Source organism: Mobula hypostoma, chromosome 17 (genome assembly GCF_963921235.1).
Source record: "Mobula hypostoma chromosome 17, sMobHyp1.1, whole genome shotgun sequence".
Taxonomy (NCBI): domain Eukaryota; kingdom Metazoa; phylum Chordata; class Chondrichthyes; order Myliobatiformes; family Myliobatidae; genus Mobula; species Mobula hypostoma.
This window is the reverse complement of record NC_086113.1, coordinates 53,255,604-53,278,085: the sequence shown is the minus strand read 5'-3', so window position 1 is coordinate 53,278,085 and position 22,482 is coordinate 53,255,604. Positions and strand designations below refer to the sequence as shown.

Here is a 22,482-nt window from a genome sequence, read left to right as displayed (position 1 = left end):
TGTATTTCTTTGTTTTCCGTGAATGCCCGCAAGAAAATGAGTCTCAAGGTAGTAAACAACAGGAATTCTGCAGATGCTGGAAATTCAAGCAACACACATCAAAGTTGCTGGTGAATGCAGCAGGCCAGGCAGCATCTCTAGGAAGAGGCGCAGTCGACGTTTCAGGCCGAGACCCTTCGTCAGGACTTCCTTCAGTTAGTCCTGACGAAGGGTCTCGGCCTGAAACGTCGACTGCGCCTCTTCCTATAGATGCTGCCTGGCCTGCTGCGTTCACCAGCAACTTTGATGTGTGTCTCAAGGTAGTATATGGTTTAATATACGTACTTTGATAATAAATTTACTTTGAACAATGTTCCAAGTACAGCCTAACAAAAGCAGTAACGTGGGGAGGGAGGAGAGTTGAAGTTGGGGGTAGTGCGGGAGTCAGGGCTGGCGGAGGGCAATGTTATGAGGGTGGAGCCGAAATAAGAGAAGAACCGGGCAGCCAATGCCATGGACGGGAGGCTGGCCCTAATCCGTGACACGCCGCTGGCTGGCTTGTCTCGCTCGAAATCTGAGGCGGATGGCTGCGCCGGGACTCTGAGGCGCCACGGACGCCAATGAATCCGGCCAAACTGAGCGTCCTGTTTTGCGCGGCCGTTAGCATTCTCGTCTGCGTGTGCATTTATCTGGTGACCAAGACCAAAACGCCGGTGGCTCGGGGCTGGAGCTTCGATTGCGCCCAGTGCGGCGACTATCCGGACGAGCTGTGCTCGGCGCTTTTCGATGGCAAGTCAGTCGCCGCTGTACTAGGAGCGCAGTGCGAACAAGTACACCGGCAGCGGCCCGGACTCGCAGCCGGCCTGCCCGTTAACTGCTCCCGGCTGCTAGTTGACTACTCCTACATCACTAAACCCCTGTCTCAAGAGGAGGCGGATTTCCCCTTGGCCTATATTTTGGTGGTGCACAAGAACCTGGAGACCTTGGAATGGCTCTTCCGAGCCATCTATATGCCCCAGAACGTCTACTGCATTCATGTCGACCAGAAGACGCCGGTCGAGTTCAGACAAGCGGTGGAGGGGCTGGCTGCCTGCTTCGATAACGTGTTCCTGGCGTCCAGGGCTGAGAACGTGGTGTACGGCGGGTTCTCGCGTCTCCAGGCCGACCTCAATTGTATGCAAGACCTGGTCTCCTCCAGCGTCCCGTGGAAGTACGCGCTGAACTTGTGCGGCCAGGATTTCCCGCTAAAGAGCAACCGGGAGCTGGTGCAGCACCTGAAGCAGCGTTGGAAGGATAAGAACATCACCCCGGGCATCCCGCAGCCCGATCACATCAAACAGAGGACCACGCATGTCCATCGCGAGGTCATCTCCCAGTCCGAGTCGTACATGGTGAAGACATCGAGGACAAAAACTGGGAGCGTGCCCCACGGGCTGAAACTGTACTTTGGTTCGGCTTATTACGCTGTCACCAGGGAGTTTGTGAACTTCGTACTGAAGGATGAGCGGGCTAAGGATTTGCTACAGTGGTCGAGGGATACCTACAGCCCCGACGAGCATTACTGGGTCACTTTAAATCGCATCTCAGGTAACTCGAGGAGGCAAAGGGTGAATGTGTCACAGACAGAATTCAGGATCGGGCCTTTAACTCTACGGAGCAATGATTTTCTCTTGTTTGTGATTGAACTAAACGTATTCTGATCATCCGTGTATCTCCACTTCCTGCGTATTCATGTTAAAAGTCATGATCGTACATGTCTGCATCCCGTTTCAATCATCACCCTCTTTAAAAAAAAACTTGCCCGTACGCGTCTTTTAAACTTTCCATCTCAGTTTAGATGCACGTGTTCTGGTAATGATATCCTTGGGGGAACTAAAGTTCCTGGAACGACGCGATTTTCGGCAGTGTGTCTCCCAACAAATGTAATTTTGTTACAGAGTCCAAACTCTTTTAAAGTAATTAATTACTTACCTTTTGAGGGAGATTAATGGTAGTTCCTTCAGAGGTTCGTGAGAACATTTACCACCTGAACCTTCCCCCGACCTTGGCTCGAATTCTTTCCGTAGCTACTAAATGTCGTCTTCCATTTTAAGCAACTATTGCCACACTCATTTTGTATATTTATATAAAAAGAGGGAGGGGGTTGGAAGCTTGGAGAAACACGTTATGGAGCCAAAGGCAGGGTTTGAGACATGTTTTGAAACCTACTTTATTCGTAAGAATTTGTCACTGCCTGCTTCCGTGCCTTGGAGTAAGTACTAATTTGATTTTTCCTACTTTATACATCCACCCCACCCTTAGCTGTGACTGTGAGTTATTTAGCTTCCTCTGATAACGTTCTGAACATGTATTTGTCTACTTGTGCCTGATCCACCATTTATGGTGGTCATAGCTAAGCCTTCATCTCAGTATCTTTCTCCTGCACCAACTCCAATACTCCACAAGTCCTCCAATATCCACACCCATCGGGTCACTTTTGAATGGATTCAGCAGCAGCCCTCTAGTATAATCAAATCATTGATTCATTTGGTACAGGAGGCCATTGAGCCAATTTTCTGTGTCAACCTCTACCAGCAGAATTAATTAGTTCCACTCACCAGTCTTTTTTCATTGTAGCTTTGGAAATTAAAATTATCAAATTTTCTTCATCTAGAATGCCAAAGATTCCCCAGCATCTGTGTGAAGAAATTATTTTTCATTTCAACCTCACATAGCCTATTCTTTATCTTGAAATTGTGCTTTCTAGTTCTGGACTCAGTAAACAGGGGAAACGTCCTCCAAGTCTCTATCCAGTTGAGCCTTTTGTCAATCTTTGGTGAACAATTTTCCGTTGGAAGGTTGGTTTCATCTGAATCTCTGGAATGTACCAGGTACCAGTCTGTCCCTCCCTGCTGTTAACAGAGAAGTTTTATTGAAGCTTTGGATGAGAACAGTTTACTGGTAATCATTTATATCAGACCTCCACATGGTACCTATTAGCACAATATATGATAATTTCAAGGGCAGCGTATGCTGTTCACCAGCTTTAGTTTATTACTTGTTGTTTGTATTGGATCCAGGCCACATGTAGTGGTGATCTAGCATTTTTTTTGTAATTTATTTTTTATTGAAGTTCATCAAACAAACATTTCCATAAGATGTACTTCAAATACTGTACATATATATCATAGTCATATTTGTCACGAATTCCCACAATTATCTGAGGTGTACACTTATAGAAAGGAGAGGGAAGATAGAACAATCAAAAGAAGAAAACTATGTACAAAGTAGGGAGTGATTTTTTTTACAACATGTTCATTGACTTGTGAGAATAAAATCAGGCCTATGAGGTGTTATGTAGTTAAAACATTTTTCCCAGTATAAATCAAATTGCTCCAACTTATGATTAACAGATGCTGTTATCTTCTCCATTTTGTAAATGTCCATTGTAATTTCCATGCATACATTTAAAGTTGGGCTCTCCTGTGATAACCATTTCCTGGTAAGGGTCTTTTTACCAGCCACTAGCAGTATATTTATTAAATATTTATCTCTTTTCAACCATTCTTGAGGTATATACCCAAAATATATGGTCTTACTTTCTAAGGGTATTTCACATTTAAAGATGTCTTGTAGGGCATTATGTGTCCCACTCCAATAGTCTTTGATAATGGGCATTCCCAGAAAATATGATAATGGTTTGCATTTTGATTTCCACAATTTCTCCAGCAAACAGGGAGGTTACTATCATAATGGGATTTCTGAGAGGGTGTCATAAAATATCTTATCAAGTTGTTCCACCCAAACTCCCTCCATTTCTGTGAACTGGTACACTTCCATTGATATCTCCATATTATTGTCCATTCTTCCTCATATTATTATCACTCCTTCCTTCTCCCATTTTGTTTTAATGTATGAAGTTGAATGTGTTTTAAGATTTGACAAACCTTTATATTTGCTTGAAATGATACTACTACTGTTGTCTGAATTATATGCTTTTCTAAGTAGCTCTATCAGACATGTACTTGCCTTGGTTACATTTTTAACTGTCCTATTAACATACTGTCACATCTGCAAATACAGATAAGAGTCTTGTTTTTCTAACACGTGTTTCTCTTTGAGCATTTCAAAACTGAACAGTGTTCCTTCCTGCATTATATTGCAAATAGCTGTTATTCCTTTAGCTGTCCAGTCCTTAAGTCTAGCATCTAGTTTATGTGGCGTAAAATACGAGTCATATGCACACCATTTAAGAATTGCAATGTCTCTCTCTAGTTTATATTCTCTTGTAATAGTTTTCCATGTTTTGAGAGTCCATTTCTCCCATGGGTTATCAATAATATTTATATAACTTTGTAGTTTGTTATCAGCCAAAATTTCCTATATGGGGATGGAAAGTATCCTCTCCTCAATGTTTTTCCATTGAGCGTCATATGATGGGTTGCACTGGCATATCACAGCCTCTCAACTGTGCTGCAAAATAATAATCTGTAAGAGAAGGTAGGCCCTATTTCCCCCCCCCCCCTTTCCCCTGGCTAATTGCAAAGTTTTGAGATGGACTCTAGGCCTTTTACCTTGCCATATGTATCTTGATAGCATCTTGTTCCATTCATTGAATTGATTTTGGTTAATCTCTATTGGTTGAGTCTGAAAGAGATATAGTAGTCTGGGCAGTATATTCATTTTAATAGATTCAATCCTTGAACTGAGACTAAGAAAAGGAATTAGGTTCCATCTTGTAATATCTTCCTTAATTTTTTTTATATATAGGCTGATAATTGCATTCTGATAATCTTGCCAAATGTTTTGGCATGATGATGCCCAAATATTTGACAGACTCTGTTTGCCATGCCCAAGGATATCTACTTTCAATTTCTCTTGGTCGGCTATAGTTACATAAAAGTAGTTGGGTTTTACCTTGTATCCTGATAATTGGCCATATTGTTCAAAGAATTGCATCAGTTTAGGTAAAGAGTATGTTGGTTGCCCTAGATAGATCAAATGTCATCCGTGTAACAGGCCAATTTATGCTCTGCCGCTTTAATAGTAATTCCCCTGATATCTTCATTTTGTCTGATGTATTGAGCTAATGGTTTCAGATATAATGCGAAGAGTAGCAGTGACCATGCACAACCCTGTCTCGTGCCCCTTTCTAGGGTAAAACTATTAGATAAATATCCATTGATTTTAATCCTAGCAGTAGGATTGTCATATAGTGCCTGTATAGTTTTAATAATTGTGTCATGTAGACCAAATCTATGTAAAACTCTGTAAAGAAAATTCCAATTAACTGAATCAAATGCCTTTTCAGCATCCACACTTATCACTATTGCTTCAATTTCATTTTTTTTAATACGATCCATAATGTGAAGTGTCCTGTGTTTGGCGTTGTTATATAAAACCTGTCTGAACATTATGTATCAGTGTAGGTAGAAACTCTTCTAATTGTTTGGCCAAAATGGAAGTAAATAATCTATAATCCACATTGCGAACAGATATTGGTCTAAAACACCCACATTCCATTTTATCTTTCCCTTCTTTCGGTATAGCTGAGATTATCACCTCCTTCCAGCTGGGTGGCATTTGCGCCTTTCTTAGAGCCCAGTTCAGTGTGGGGAGCAATACAGTAATTAACTCACTTCTAAACTCTTTATACCACTCTGCCTTATGTCCATCTGATCCTGGTGACTACTAATTGCAGTTTTTAGTTCAGCTTCAGTTATGTCAGCAGTCATCTTTCTATTTTGTTCTTTGATTAAAGTGGGTAACTCTAAAGAATTCAGGAAGGTGTCAATCTGGGCTATGCTTCCCCCTGGAGCTTTGGAAAACATTTCGAAAGCTTCTTGAATTTCATATAGCTTTTTTTTTAATCACTTTTGTTCTTGGATCCCTAATTCTATGATTGTATTTTCTGCTATTTTTTTGTTCAGTTTCCATGCCAGTATTTTCATTGATTTAGATCCACTTTCATAGTGTCTCTGTTTCAGAAACATTAAACTTTTTTCTAATTTCTTGTGTAGCCAAACTATTAATATCATTCCTAATTTTTTAAATTTCCTCTAGTGTATCCTGTGCCAAACTCAATTACAGTTTATTTTGTAATTCCTCTAATGTTTTATTCTTTTTTTATATGAAGATATTGCTATAATTTTCCCTCTTAAGACAGCCTTCAGAGTATCCCATAGAATGGGAGGTGAAAGCTCTCCATTATCATTGAATTCTAAGTAAACACCAATTTCTTTTTTAATTTGTTCCTTAAGATGGGGATCATTGAGTAGACTTGAATTTAGTTTCCAAATAGTATTCTTTGGTTGTAGGTCAAAATCAACAGATAAATATATTGGTGCATGGTCACTTACATCTATTGTCTCAATTCCACAGGTGATTATTTTGTCTCTATCTTTTCCAAATGTTATGAAATAGTCTATTCTTGTATATACGGAATGGGGGGCAGAATAATGAGTGTAATCCCTTCTGTTGGGGAAAAGGTCCCTCCATATATCGATTCGACCAACATCCTCAAAAAGAGTGTTAACTTTCTTACGTAAGGACATTGTTTCATTAGTTTTTCTATTGGAAGAGTCTAACTTTGGTTGTAATTGTAAATTTAAGTCTCCCCCACATATCAAGAGGCCTTCTGTTTCCGTTACCATAATATTAGTAATTTTCTGGAAGAAACTAATGCCACTTCCTGGGGGTGCGTTTATATTCAATAAAGTAACTGGATTTCCATCTATATTCCCCCTTACCAGAATATATCTGCCCTCCTTATCTCCCATTTCGAATACTTTTTCAAAATTTAGCTTGCTTGAGTTGAGAATAGCAACTCCTCTTCTATGTCCTGATTTATATAAGGAGAAAAGCAAATTAGTGAAGCCCATTCTCTTTAATTTTCCATGCTCATTATCACTTGTGAGTTTCCTGTAAATATACTACATGGGCTTGTTCTTTTTTCATAGAATTTTACTTTGATTGGATTTAACAGTCCATTGACATTAAAAGAAATGAATTTTACTTTGTCCTCAGCCGTGTATTTAGCTGTTAGTATATCATTGGGACTTGCAGAATATAACTTAATCATTCTACTCCCTGAACAAATAAGAACCAAGAAACACGAATAATAAAAAAAGGGTAACAAAGGTTCCAAGGCTGGGGTCTCTAGATGACCCTGGGTTGAGCTAGAAGAAATGTCTAGCCATGGGGGATAGCCCCCCCTACCTGTGAGTTGAGGGCCCCCGCTGCAGTACCTATAAAAGTAAGTAAAAAAATCTATGTTCATTACACAGAAATGATTTTCCTGTGTATTCCTCCCATATATATATATTCCCATTTAGGTGGGGAAAAAGGAGTGGATGAATGAATTTAAAAAATTGAGTAATATAAAATACACATTATAATACGTATTTCTTGAGATGGGTATATCACCGTCTATTTTTGCTTCCATTTAGTTTATCAGAACTTTTAAAGTTAGCCAAACCTTATGGCCCTTCTGGAGGAGGTGAGGGCTGTCTTCGGAGAACTCAGTCTCTTTCTAATATCCTTCTCTCGTCCTCCTCCCTGCTTTCTTGGTTCTCTTACTATTTCCCAAGCAGATCGGGATAACTGCTCAGCCAGACTTTCCCTTGGTTTGACCACGCTAACGGACAATCCTCTGTTGTTCATGTCTGTAGTCGCCTCTTCCACTGTCTGATATAGTTGTATCTCTCCTTCGTAAAATACTGTCAGTTTAACAGAGTATGGGGTTTGGTATTTAATCTTTTCTTGCTTTAATATTCGTTTTGCTTTGGAATATTCCTTCCGTTTCTACAGGACCGCCGGGGGGGGGGCCGCGGGTAATCATGATCGAAGTATCTTAACTTCCCGTTCCAAAACACCCTCTTCTTACCCCAGGCCCTTCGCAGAATCACCACCTCGCTCTAAATCGAAGGAGTCTAAGTACGATTGAGCATGGCTTACTTTCTCTGTCTCCGGGAGGCCTCGGGACGAGCGAACAATGTGCCCTCTCAATTTCGATCTTGATAGTCTGGGGAATCTCCAGCGCATCCCGCAGCAACTTTTCTACAAACTCCATCATCGACAATCCCTCCGCTCCTTAGGGAACATTATAAATCCTGATATTTTTCCGTCGCAATCTTCCCTCCTGGTCAAGCAATTTACTTTCCTGTTGATTTAATATTTTTATCGTCTTACTTAGTACCTGTTCCATGTTTTGTACACGATCTTCCATCTTCTCAATTCGAGTTTCTGCCACCGCTATTTTCTGATTGATGTTGGCGAGCTCTGACTTTATATCATTGAGTTGCTGTTTTATATCTTTTTGGACTTTCCTTCTCTCTTCCAAAATCCTTATCATATTTGCCGCTTCGCCTGCACTGGGCCCAGTGTCAGCCTCGCCGCCACGTGCACGTGTAGGAGAGCTGCGCGCTGTACCTCTCTCTTCCATAGGCTCCGCAGTGATGCTTTTTTTAATCTCCATTCTTTTTCCCTATTCTTGCCCTCCTTATCAATTCAGATATTTTTTGGAAGATCTTATACTTGATGGATTAACGGGGCAAAATATGCATTTTTCCGGAGGGGCTGTTGACTTAAGCTGCCATTCTGGACAATGATGTCACCGGAACCCCGTGATCTAGCGTTCTTAAAGAGCTGTGACATAGAAGATGATTTGGCTCTCCATAAAGTAACCCAGTCATCCTCATTCACTTCTCTTTCTAAGTGTACCTCAAAATCTTTTACTTTACGTGTCTAGCCCATTCTCTTCAAAGTTCAAATTACATTTTATTATCAAAGTACACATATGTCACCATATACAACCTGAGATTCATTTTCCTGTGGGCATACTCAAGTCCATAGAATATAACTATAACAGGATCAATGAAAGATCAACCAGAGTGCAGAAGACAACAAATGCAAATATAAATAAATAACAATAAATAATGAAAACATGAGATAAAAAGATAGACCTGAAAGTGAGATCATTGGTTGTAGGAACATCTCAATGGACGGGTAAGTGATCTATTCAAGAGCCTGATGGTTGTGAGGTAGTAACTGTCTCCTGAACCTGGTGGTGAGAGTCCTGAGGCTCTTGTACTTTCTACCTGGTGAGAACAGCAAGAAGAGAGCATGACCTGGGTGGTGGGGATTTCTGATGATGGATACTCCTTTCCTGCAACAGCATTTCATGTAGATATGCTCAATGGTTGGGAGGGCTTTACCCTTAGCTGTATACCTGCTCGCACTCCAGGATAGTGAGCAAGCCAGTTGCCGAATCAGAGGGTTTCTGATCAGTGGAGTTTTATTATAGTCCAGATACTGAATGATGTTGATATTCAGAAGGTTGTACACAAGTAACTGAAAACTCATATACCAAAACAATGAGCAATTAGGAAGACAAAAGGATATGAATGCAAGGCTAAAGATGTCTTAGTTAAATTATATACTGTTCCCGTGAAACTGGACTGGGATATTGTGTGTGTAGCTGGTCTCCTTCCCACATTTAGGGGTAACATGAGGGGGAACTTCTTTACTCCGAGAGTGGTAGCTGTGTGGAACGAGCTTCCAGCAGAAGTGGTTGAGGCAGGTTTGATGTTGTCGTTTAAAGTTAAATTGGACAGCTGTATGGACAAGAAAGGAAAGGAGGGTTATGGGCTGAGTGCAGGTCGGTGGGACTAGGTGAGAGTAAGAGTTCGGCACGGACTAGAAGGGCTGAGATGGGCTGTTTCTGTGCTGTAATTGTTATATGGTTATATATTTGTGATAAAGCGAGAGAAATCATGGTTCACCTAGCCTGGAATCTTGAATTTCAAAGTTCAAACTAAATTTATTATCAAAGTACATGTATGTCACCATATGCAGCCTTGAGATTTGTTTTCTTTTGGGCATGTTCAGTAAGTCCAAGAACCATAATAGAATTAATGAAAGACTACACCCAACAGTGCAGACAAGGAACCAATGTGCAAAAGACAACAAACTGCAAATACAAAAGAGAAAAAAAATTAAGGAATAAATATAGAGAACATGAGATGAAGAGTCCTTGAAAGAGAGTCCATTGGTTTTGGGAACATTTCATTGATGGGACAAGTGAAGTTGAATGAAGTTATTCCCACTGGTTCAAGAGCCTAATGGTTGAAGGGCAATAACTGTCTGTGAACCTGGTAGTGTGAGTCCTGAGACTCCTCTACCACCTTCCTGATGGCAGCAGCAAGAAGAGAGCATGAGCTGGGTGGTGGGAGTCCCTGATGATGGATGCTGCTTTCCTGTGATAGCGCTCCGGGTAGATGTGCTCAGTGGTGGGGAGGGTTTTACCTGGGATGGACAGATTGGGCCTTATTCATACTTTTTGTAGGATTTTCTAATCAAAGGCATTGGTGTTTCCATACCAGGCTGTGACACAAACAATCAACATACTCTCCACCACACATTTATAGAAGCTTGTCAAAGTATTAGGTGTATTCACAAACTTCTAGGGAAGAAGAGATGCTGGCGTGCTTTCTTCATAATTGCATTTATGTGCTGGCTCCTGGACAGACTCTCACCAAGGAATTTAAAGTTGTGAATTTCTCCACATTTGATCCCTCAATGAGGACTGGCTCATGGACCTCTAGTTTCCTCCTCCTTGGTCTTGTTAACATTGAGTGAGAGATGGTTGTGGCACCAGTCAGCCAGATCTTCTATCTGCCCCCTATATGCTGAATTGTCACCACCTGTGTTTTGGCCAACTGCAGTGGTGTCATCAGCAAACTTAAATATGACGTTGGAGCTTTGCTTAGCCTCACAGTCGTAAATGTAAAGCAGGTAGAGCAGGGGGCTGAGAACACAACCTTGTGATACCCCTGTGCTGATGGAGATTGTGGTGGGGATACTGTTGCTAATCCGAACTGCCCAGGGTCTGCATTTGAGGAAATCGAAGAACTAATTGCACAAGGAGGTATTGAGGCCAAGGTCTTCAGGTTTATTGATTAGTTTTGAGGGGATGATAGTACTGAATGCTGAGCTGTAGTCCATAAAGAGCATCCCAATGTATGCGTCTTTGCTGTCCGGATGTTCCAGGCTTGAGAAAAGAGCCAACAAAGTGGCATCACTGTAGACCTGGTGTGCCAGTAGGGAAATTGGAGCAGATCCAAGTTACTTCTCAGGCAGGAGTTGATCTGTTTCATCTCCAGACTCTCAAGGCATTTCATCACAGTAGGTGTAAGTGCTACTGGATGATAATTATTGAGGCTGGTTACCATGTTCTTTTTCGGCACTGGTACGATTGAGGTCTGCCTTGAAGCAGGTGGGTATCACAGACTGCCACAGTAAAATGCAATCTTATTCAAAGTTTGTGCAACTTGTACTAACTGGGCTTGACAAAGAGATGAAGGGGTGACTTTACTTCGGTTTGGGCAATGTTGAACTAGGAGTAATCTCAAAATAACAGATCAATATTTCAGGGCCAAGATGAGAAGCTATTTATTTACCCAAAGGCTAGTGAATTTTTGAATTTCTCCACTCAAGCTGTGAAGGCTCAGTTTCTGAGCATATTGAAAACAGAGATGGATAGATTTTTGGATATTAAGAGATTCAGTGCAGAAAGTTTCTACTGAAGAAACAAGATCAGCCATGATCTTAGTGAATGGTTGACGGGGATCAAAGGCCTGATTAACTTGCAGCTTTTAATCTTTAGTATAAATGTTCAACATATAGTGATCTCCTGGCCATTGTAATCTTTGCCTCTAACTAACTGAGTTCTCAATATATGCACCCATTTAAAAAGATATACCAGGTTACTGCACATCCTTTAGAACTATGATACTTGCTATGTCTCAGAGTACCTTAGACAGTGTGACACAATGCATAACTTTGGAGAAGAAAAGAATGTTTATTAGGGAAAAATGATATATTCAGATAATGGTATGAAAAGTTGTAACCAAGCTGGAAGGGTTTATGGAGAGAACATCAGTGCTCACAGGTAAAATGATAGATGTCAAGTAAAGTTTACTGTCATTGATCTAAGTACATGTATACCGTCAAATGGGACAGCATTTCTCCGAACCAGGTTGTAAAGCACGGTAGTACGCTTAATACACAATAACTTAGGAAAGTAAAAATTAAATCTATAAATGAATTATGCACAGATAAACAAAGTAAAGTGCATAAATTAAATACTGTAGGGTACAAGTACAGATTACCCAGTGACACTTCAAGTGTGATGCGGCAGGGAGTTTAGAAGCCTCATGGCCTGAGGCAAGAAGCAGCTTTCCATCTTGACCATTCTTGTCATTATGCATTGGCTTCTCCTGCCTGATGGTAGAATGTCAAAGAGGATGCTGGACGGATGGGTGGGATCCTCGATAATACTAAGGGCCTTGCGTATCCAGCACTCCTGATAAATGTCCCCAATGGATGGTAGAGAGATTCCTGTAATCCTCTCGGCCGGTTTCACGGTTCTTTGTAGGGACTTCTGGTCAGATGCTCTGCTGCTCCCGTACCAGATGGAGACTCCCTGCAACTCGGTGCATTTAACTCTCTCTATGAAGAGGCCATGTATTGCAGAGAGGGATGCTTTATCTACACCTTCCTAAAGTCCACAATCATTTCCTTGATCTTCTCCATGTTCAGACTTGGGCTGTTGTCCTCACACCAGTCCACCAGTTGCTACACTTCCTCTCTGTACTCCAACTCACCGTCATTGCTGATGAGGCCAGTCACTGTCGTGTCATCCGCAAACTTGATATCAATCAAAACCTTTTAGATTTGGCTTTTGATACTTGTATAATGCACTGTAAGGTTTCACTGCTAACGTAATGGCCTCTCTATAATGTTTCACTGCTGATGTAATGGTTTCTCTGTGGCAGCAGTGTTTTGGTTATGATTGAAGACAACAGGAGCTTTGGAATCTGTACCATCCAGTGAGAGGCATGTTGTTCTTGTGGGTCTGAGAGAAGGGATTTGGTGATCTTTTGTCGGGGAGAGATGAAAAGAGAAGACGCGAATGGAGAGAATTGTTAGACTGCCAGACGGAGTGGACATGGAGCAAGGGTCCGAGGGTCGGCTACACTGGGAGGAGTTCGACGGGGAACGAACGGATGGAACCGTGAGCTCCAACATTGCGCATTAGACTGTTTCATGAAAATGGGCCCTTTTCCTTTTTTTGCTTCTTTACTAACCATATAGTCAAATTAAGAATTATAAAGTTAAATCATTTAATTGTATATGGTGTACTGTTTGTTATTTCGTGGTACTGATTTGTAACAGGGGAACACATCACGCAGCAGCCACCCAAACAAGATTTTTTAAGTTTGGCCAGGCTGAGGCTTTCTTCCCCTAGATTAAGCTGCTAGCCAAACCTAGGGTTACACTTGGATGATAGGGAATATTTTTCCAAAATGTGTGAGGAATAATAAAGTAAGTTTGGTGGTTTTATTGTGTGTTGTGCTATTGTGATCCAGTCATTTTAGTACAAGGTAAGTTTTTAGGTATTTAATCTCCAATGATCTTTGTGGTAACACTTGAGCACCTCAGACTTGCTCTAAGATTATCTATCACTTAAGCAGTCTACCTAAATACATCAATGACTCTTCACATTATGAAGAGAAAGCAGGATCTCCCGGTGGCCACACATTTTAATTCCACATCCCATTCCCATTCTGATATGTCTATCCACGGCCTCCTCTACTGTAAAGATGAAGCCACACTCAGGTTGGAGGAACACCTTATATTCCGTCTGGGTAGCCTCCAACCTGATGGCATGAACATCGACTTCTCTAACTTCTGTTAATGCCACACCTCCCCTTCATACCCCATCCATTATTTATTTATTTATTATTATTATATATATTTTTTTCCTCTCTCTTTTTCTCCCTCTGTCCCTCTCACTATACTCATTGTCCATCCTCTGGGATTCCCCCCTCCCCCTTTCTTTCTCCCTGGGCCTCCTGTCCCATGATCCTCTCGTATCCCTTTTGCCAATCACCTGTCCAGCTCTTGGCTCCATCCCTCCCCCTCCTGTCTTCTCCTATCATTTTGGATCTCCCCCTCTCTCTCCCACTTTCAAATCTCTTACTAGCTCTTCCTTCAGTTATTCCTGACGAATGGTCTTGGCCGGAAATGTCAACTGTACCTCTTCCTATAGATGCTGCCTGGCCTGCTGCGTTCACCAGCAACTTTTATGTGTGTTGCTTCACATTATGAATTACTTTTGTGCCTTTTTATTAATTCTTCATGATCTTGCATGCTTAGTTTTTATTACCCATTCCTACATGGCAGTAGGTCCAGGTCCCTGCAATCTGACCTAAAGCTGCGTGTGTCACGTTGGCCCTGCTGGGTCAGATTTTGATAGTATACCTGAGTCACCTTGGATTGTGGAGAGGAATCTGTGGGGATTGGTGTTTTGATATTATCCTTGGTGGTACCAGTTACAGGTTGGAATAGCCTAGGTTTGCAAACGAGTAATGACTTTGAATTTTAGAGGTGGCATACACTGGTGCCACGGTGCCCTATTGAATGGACGTTTAGGGCAGTGGTTGTGACACAGGCAAGATGAGTGCATGGTCCTGAATGAAGCCAAGCTTTTAAAATGATTATTGTTGCCCAGTCAAACCTGCCAACTTGAAATCCTACCGGCACAATAATTGCCATGCTATGGTTCAGTCAGTGTAGCCATATGGTTAACTTGCAATAGTTTTATCACAAACTAGACAACAGAGTGACCCGTTGGGGCACCCTTTGAGAGAAGGGTAGTGCAGTCTGATGTGACCAGAATGAACATTAAATTTTCCTGAATGCTATTGGTATCGCTTTGCTTTGGAAACTGAAGTAGAAAACCTCAGTTTATTAAAGAAGAATGACACGTAACCAAGCAAATATAGCTGCTCATATAACAAAGTACACCTTTGATGGCATCATTTCTGGTTTATCTGCCACCCTTGTGCCTCTCATCATTCTGGAGATGTGCAGTCCTTTCATCCCCCGTCTCTTCAGCTTTTCTGCTGTTTGTTGTTTGTCTCTGATCCTGGAGACGTGCATGCCTCTCCTCCTCTGTCTCTTCTTCTCTCATCTTTTTTTGTCCTGACTCTTTGATCCTGGAGTCGTGCGGCCCTGGCCTCATCCGATTCTTGTTCTCTCCCTCGCCACTTCCTGACGATGTTTGGCGTCATCTCTTGACCATAATGTCCCACTTCCCTTTCCACGCGGCATAATTAGGCTGACCATTTTTTTTTACACCCTAATGCTGGATAGAAGATATGAAGCACTAACACCAAAGGATGCTGATTATCTTGATGATGTGGTTGGTGCACTCCTAAATGGACGTGATATAGTCACCACTGTCCCTTGACTGCAGCAAAGGGTTTTATGGGTGTCTTGAAGTACGTCATTACGGTAAGATGTAACTATATCTTATTGATGGGTGGCAGTTAGATCTGTCCCAATTCACATGCTGATGGTGATTAGCAGAATGTGACCCCTCGAAGTAGAGCTGCCCTGCCCTTTTGCTCCGGTAGGTGTCGCTGCTGAGGCTGGCCGTGCACATGCATCAGGCTGTCGCGTCCCGATTTCCATGATAGCCAATCAGGTCTTGGGTGAAAGCCAGACTGTTGATTTTTGGCGAATGAGCAATTTTATCCGAATATATAACCCTGAACTTTGCCTGCATTCTGTAAGTTAGCGCATTTTAATTGGATTTAGCCAAAAATAGTGCCGCTGTAATGCACCATTTGCGCTAATTGGAGGTCACAAACAGACAGAGCATGAGAGTTTTAGTAGTATATAGATTGCTGACAGTATAAGATATCCTCGACAGAAATTCCTGCAAGGTGTACTTTTTCACTTTCACCAGTGGTAGGTCAAAGGGTCGAATACAGTGCCATCCAAAGAAGATCAAAGCTTCAGATTCGATCACAGAGAAGATTATTGTCCATGGATAGCAGAAGACCAGACAGAGACTTGTTGCTTTTTCAGAAGCTGAGTACCATGGCAAGCTTACTCTTATTGCCCATTCCTAATTGAAAGTGAACTTTGGTTTCCAAGTCCATTTCAAATGGCATTTAGAAGGAGGGTTTGGAGTCACATTTAGGTCAGGTATCATAAGGCCATCAGATTTCATCTCCTGAAGGACAACATAGAAACAGGTGACAGTGCTGATAGATTTGCAATGAGCCTGACTGATTTTTTTTCCCCCCACTTTCCAGATAGTAACAGAATTTAAATTTCACAGCTACTTTCGTAAGATTCGAATTTGGGTCTCTGGATTATTAGCCAGACCACTGAATTATGTCTGGTAATTTAAACACTGTGCACCAATTGTATCCATCTCTGGACAGGCAGATGCATTAGCAAAATGTGAAATAATTTGTTTTTAATATTTTCACATTTTTTTACATTTCTGCATTGCTTATGGGTGATTGAAGTGAAATTTCATGAATAAATATTCTTGACAATGTGAACATCTGCTTTTGAAAATGGTTTCTTCAAGGTGTTTTGTTGGTTGTAAAATGACACTACCGTGTGGTGAAATTGCTTTATCTATATTTATTTGCATTTCAGTTTCTGGTTTGGAGATGTTGTTTATCAACTGACTAATCAACCAGACAAAATGCTTCACCCTTTTAACCTCCATTTGCAGCTGAAACATGCCTATTTGTTCACCTGCTCTTGTCAAATAGGGAAAGCATTAATTTCACTCATTGTGATTTTGACTCCCGTAAGCTAGAATCTTTACAGAAAACTTGGCCTCAGCACTGGAAGGAAGTTTGCAAAGAGGAAAACATAATTTCAAGAACAAGGAGTGTGGCACTCTATTGCAGAATTACTTAATCATTCTTTGCGAAATGTGGTGAAAATTTAAGATTAGATTACGTTTGTAGGTTATGAGATCATGTATGCATTATTAGAAATGCATACATGCGTTAAGATAGGGGGAGGAATGAATTTATTTATTTATTATTGGGATAAAGCGTGGAATAATCCCTTCCAGCCTTTCGAGCCGTGCTGTCCAGCGATCCCCTGATTTAATCCTGTCCTAATCGTGGGACAATTCACAATGATCAATTAACCTGCCAGCCAGTCTGTCTTTGGATTGTGGGAAGAAACCGGAGGACCCACACAGTCATGGGGAGGACTTGCAAACTCCTTACAGGCAAGGGCACGGATTGACTCTGTGTTACTGGCACTGTAAAGCGTTGTGCTACCATGCTATCTGTAGATGTAACAGTTAATTTCAGCATTGTGGAGGGGGATAATGTGCAGGGAACCATTCTGTGGGGAAAGGATTCGGGTTTTGATATGACTCTCAATTTTCCAATAACTCTGATCACGCAGTTTGTAACCCAGTGGATTTCATCAAACCCTTGAGAGATTACTTTACCTGTGATACAGAAATAAACAAAACTTGCTAATACCCTGCTGTATTGAAGCAAACAAGACAAACATGACAACACATCAACGTGGATGATTCTTAGTTATTTATGTCTTTAAGTGTATTTTTATATATACAAGGTATTTTCCTAGCCTTGCCAGTATTTCAAATTGTGACGTGCAATTTTTATTTGGTGGATCCTGCATTCATTAGATGAGCAATCTCTGGGCCTGGAATGGAGGAAGTCAGAATCTGGGAGAGCTTGCAATAAAGGGTCAATTTACAACAGGCAATTAAACAGCATCTCCTTGGGGTTTGGGAAGAAACCAAATAATCTAGAAGAAACCCGCTTCGTTAGTAAGCCAGTGGTGGAGTGGCAACTGCAGTGGACTTCAAGGTGAATGGTCCTGGGTTCGAATCTGGCCAGCTCCTTGCACACTTTCCAGCTTTGCTGGGTTGAGTGTGGAGCTAGGAATTCAGCCTTGTAAAAAAAACAACAGACAAAAAAATGTTAAAGCACTGGCAAGGTTGCCAGCTGGGGCACCACAAGGCGTGGAAAGGAACAACAAACCCATGTTATCATAGGGACAACATGCAGACTCCACACAAATAACACCCAAAGTCAGGATTGAATCTGGGTCAAAGCTGCAGCACCTTTAACTATCAGGATTTCCACATGGCACTCTGCAGAAATCCTAATACTTAACAGTTAGTACTGCGCGATGTCAAGGAGACACTGCTAGGTTAATTCTGGTAAGTTGCAAGAAGAATCAAAAGGGAGTTGATGGACACGTGTAGGCAACAGTTTGCAGGAATCTACCAGGGACAAATTCTGTACTGTATTAAAGTACAGAAAATAATATCTTGTAGAAATACATCTCATCACTTGTTTCTTCCAAGGTCATGATGAGCAATGAATAGGGCAACAACAAATCGAACTAATCTGATTTGTTTTATTACCATCACCTTGCTGTGCAGCTTATGACCAACTGGTTATTGGAGTACAGGTTGACAACTGAGTTTCCAGATATATGATGGACTGGACTATGAGATTGCTCTGCCAGTAAAATCAATATTTGATGTGACCACTCTTTGCCTTCAAAACTGCATCAATTTTCTTTAAAAACACTATCAGCACTGTCTCTTCCTTCAGTTAGTCCTGACGAAGGGTCTCGGCCTGAAACGTCGACTGCGCCTCTTCCTATAGATGCTGCCTGGCCTGCTGCGTTCACCAGCAACTTTGATGTATGTTGCTTGAACTTCCAGCATCTGCAGAATTCCTGTTGTTATCAGCACTGTCACCTGTTTTATAAGAAAATCAACTGGAAGGTTGTTTCAAGCATCTTGGAGAACTTGCCACTGCTCTACACATTTTAACTACCTTGATTGCTTCTATCTGTCCAGGTAATCCCAGACAGCATCAGTGACGTTGAGATCAGGGGTCTGTGGAGGCCATACCATCTGAAACTACTTTTTGTTTTAAATAAATAAATCTAGGGTGCCCAAGACTTTTTCACAGTACTGTATGTCTACTTGAACTGTGGAAACTGAGGCTGTCTCAATTAATTTTACGCTGTATACATTGCGTTTTTAAAAGCAAGTAAACAGCAGGCTGAATTCTACCTCGGGCTCAACATTTTAGAGGATTTTGTTTCCAGTCCAGTTGTTATCAATCCACAGTTCTGTATTTTTTTCCATTTGGTTCAATTGTTTTCAAATAATAGAACATTATCATATGACTAACTTGGAGAATGTTATGGAGTGCAATTACTAAAATGTGACCTAGTTGTAGTAGGAAAAGATTACTGGTTCTCTTGGATTACGCAGAAGGAAATCCAGAAGACTATTGTAACGGATTAAATTGTGGAAGGATAACCCACTCTAATATTAGACTGAATTGGGACAAGAGAAGCCCCCTTGTGCAGAAATGAGCATAACTCTTAAGTTATTTGCATCAGTCTTCATAAAGAAACAAACTGCCAGTGCAGCAGTTTAATAATAAAAGAAGACAGTAATGATATTGAATAGGATTAAAAATAGATAAGGAAGAACAAGACCTTTTTCCAGCTTTGTGATTGAAAATCAATGACTTTCTTTCCAAGATTGAAAGATTGTCATGATCATGCGATGAGGTGGAGGATAAATGCGTGGCTGAGGGATTGGAGCAGGGGGCAGGGATTCAAGTTTTTGGATCATTGGGACCTCTTTTGGCGCAGGTGTGACCTGTACAAAAAGGACGGGTTACACTTAAATCCTCGGGGGACCAATATCCTGGCAGGGAGATTAGCGGGGGCTACTGAGGTGACTTTAAACTAGAATGGTTGGGGGGTGGGAATCAAATTAAAGCGGCTAGGTGTGAGGAGGTTAGTTCACAACAGAGGGATGGGAACCAGTGCAGAGAGACAGAGGGGTGTAAAGTGAGCGTAGAAGCAAAAAGTACAAAGGGGAAAAGTAAAAGTGGCAGGCCGACAAATCCAGGGCAAACATTAAAAAGGGCTAAGAGAGTTGTAAAAGAGTGCCTGAAGGCTTTATGTGTCAATGCAAGGAGCATTCGTAATAAGGTGGATGAATTGAAAGTGCAGATTGTTATTAATGATTATGATATAGTTGGGATCACAGAGACATGGCTCCAGGGTGACCAGGGATGGGAGCTCAACGTTCAGGGATATTCAATATTCAGGAGGGATAGACACGAAGGAAGGGGAGGTGGGGTGGCGTTGCTGGTTAAAAAAGAGATTAACGCAATAGAAAGGAAGGACATAAGCCGGGAAGATGTGGAATCGATATGGGTAGAGCTGCGTAACACTAAGGGGCAGAAGACGCTGGTGGGAGTTGTGTACAGGCCACCTAACAGTAGTAGTGAGGTCGGAGATGGTATTAAACAGGAAATTAGAAATGTGTGCAATAAAGGAACAGCAGTTATAATGGGTGACTTCAATCTACATGTAGACTGGGTGAACCAAATTGGTAAAGGTGCTGAGGAAGAGGATTTCTTGGAATGTATGCGGGATGGTTTTTTGAACCAACATGTCGAGGAACCGACTAGAGAGCAGGCTATTCTGGACTGGGTTTTGAGCAATGAGGAAGGGTTAATTAGCGATCTTGTCGTGAGAGGCCCCTTGGGTAAGAGTGACCATAATATGGTGGAATTCTTCATTAACATGGAGAGTGACGTAGTTAATTCAGAAACAAAGGTTCTGAACTTAAAGAGGGGTAACTTTGAAGGTATGAGACATGAATTAGCTAAGATAGACTGGCAAATGACACTTCAAGGATTGACGGTGGATATGCAATGGCAGGCATTTAAAGGTTGCATGGATGAACTACAACAATTGTTCATCCCAGTTTGGCAAAAGAATAAATCAAGGAAGGTAGTGCACCCGTGGCTGACAAGAGAAATTAGGGATAGTATCAATTCCAAAGAAGTAGCATACAAATTAGCCAGAGAAAGTGGCTCACCTGAGGACTGGGAGAAATTCAGAGTTCAGCAGAGGAGGACAAAGGGCTTAATTAGGAAGGGGAAAAAAGATTATGAGAGAAAACTGGCAGAGAACATAAAAACGGACTGTAAAAGCTTTTATAGATATGTAAAAAGGAAAAGACTGATAAAGACAAATGTAGGTCCCCTGCAAACAGAAACAGGTGAATTGATTATGGGGAGCAAGGACATGGCAGACCAATTGAATAATTACTTTGGTTCTGTCTTCACTAAGGAGGACATAAATAATCTTCCAGAAATAGTAAGGGACAGAGGGTCCAGTGAGATGGAGGAACTGAGCGAAATACATGTTAGTAGGGAAGTGGTGTTAGGTAAATTGAAGGGATTGAAGGCAGATAAATCCCCAGGGCCAGATGGTCTGCATCCCAGAGTGCTTAAGGAAGTGGCCCAAGAAATAGTGGATGCATTAGTGATAATTTTTCAAAACTCGTTAGATTCTGGACTAGTTCCTGAGGATTGGAGGGTGGCTAATGTAACCCCACTTTTTAAAAAAGGAGGGAGAGAGAAACCGGGGAATTATAGGCCGGTTAGCCTAACGTCGGTGGTGGGGAAACTGCTGGAGTCAGTTATCAAGGATGTGATAACAGCACATTTGGAAAGCGGTGAAATGATCGGACAAAGTCAGCATGGATTTGTGAAAGGAAAATCATGTCTGACGAATCTCATAGAATTTTTTGAGGATGTAACTAGTAGAGTGGATAGGGGAGAACCAGTGGATGTGGTATATTTGGATTTTCAAAAGGCTTTTGACAAGGTCCCACATAGGAGATTAGTGTGCAAACTTAAAGCACACGGTATTGGGGGTAAGGTATTGGTGTGGGTGGAGAATTGGTTAGCAGACAGGAAGCAAAGAGTGGGAATAAACGGGACCTTTTCAGAATGGCAGGCGGTGACTAGTGGGGTACCGCAAGGCTCAGTGCTGGGACCCCAGTTGTTTACAATATATATTAATGACTTGGATGAGGGAATTAAATGCAGCATCTCCAAGTTTGCGGATGACACGAAGCTGGGTGGCAGTGTTAGCAGTGAGGAGGATGCTAAGAGGATGCAGGGTGACTTGGATAGGTTGGGTGAGTGGGCAAACTCATGGCAGATGCAATTTAATGTGGATAAATGTGAAGTTATCCACTTTGGTGGCAAAAATAGGAAAACAGATTATTATCTGAATGGTGGCCGATTAGGAAAAGGGGAGGTGCAACGAGACCTGGGTGTCATTATACACCAGTCATTGAAAGTGGGCATGCAGGTACAGCAGGCGGTGAAAAAGGCGAACGGTATGCTGGCATTTATAGCGAGAGGATTCGAGTACAGGAGCAGGGAGGTACTACTGCAGTTGTACAAGGCCTTGGTGAGACCACACCTGGAGTATTGTGTGCAGTTTTGGTCCCCTAATCTGAGGAAAGACATCTTTGCCATAGAGGGAGTACAAAGAAGGTTCACCAGATTGATTCCTGGGATGGCAGGTCTTTCATATGAAGAAAGACTGGATGAACTGGGCTTGTACTCGTTGGAATTTAGAAGATTGAGGGGGGATCTGATTGAAACGTATAAGATCCTAAAGGGATTGGACAGGCTAGATGCAGGAAGATTGTTCCCGATGTTGGGGAGGTCTAGAACGAGGGGTCACAGTTTGAGGATAGAGGGGAAGCCTTTTAGGACCGAGGTTAGGAAAAACTTCTTCACACAGAGA

At 41.8% G+C, this 22,482-nt stretch overlaps 1 protein-coding gene across 3 annotated transcripts in view; it reads left to right on the top strand.

The window, feature by feature from the left end:
* Positions 1-408: 408 nt before the first annotated feature.
* LOC134358038 (N-acetyllactosaminide beta-1,6-N-acetylglucosaminyl-transferase-like) overlaps positions 409-22,482 on the top strand; it is a 59,662-nt gene continuing 37,588 nt past the window's right edge. The window contains exon 1 of one of the 3 annotated variants that reach the window (XM_063069916.1): positions 409-1,566. In XM_063069916.1, coding sequence (XP_062925986.1) covers positions 600-1,566 — 967 coding nt within the window. In that variant the 5' untranslated portion in view covers positions 409-599. The remainder of the gene's footprint in view (positions 1,567-22,482) is intronic. The other 2 variants (XM_063069917.1, XM_063069915.1) reach the window with 2 other exon arrangements.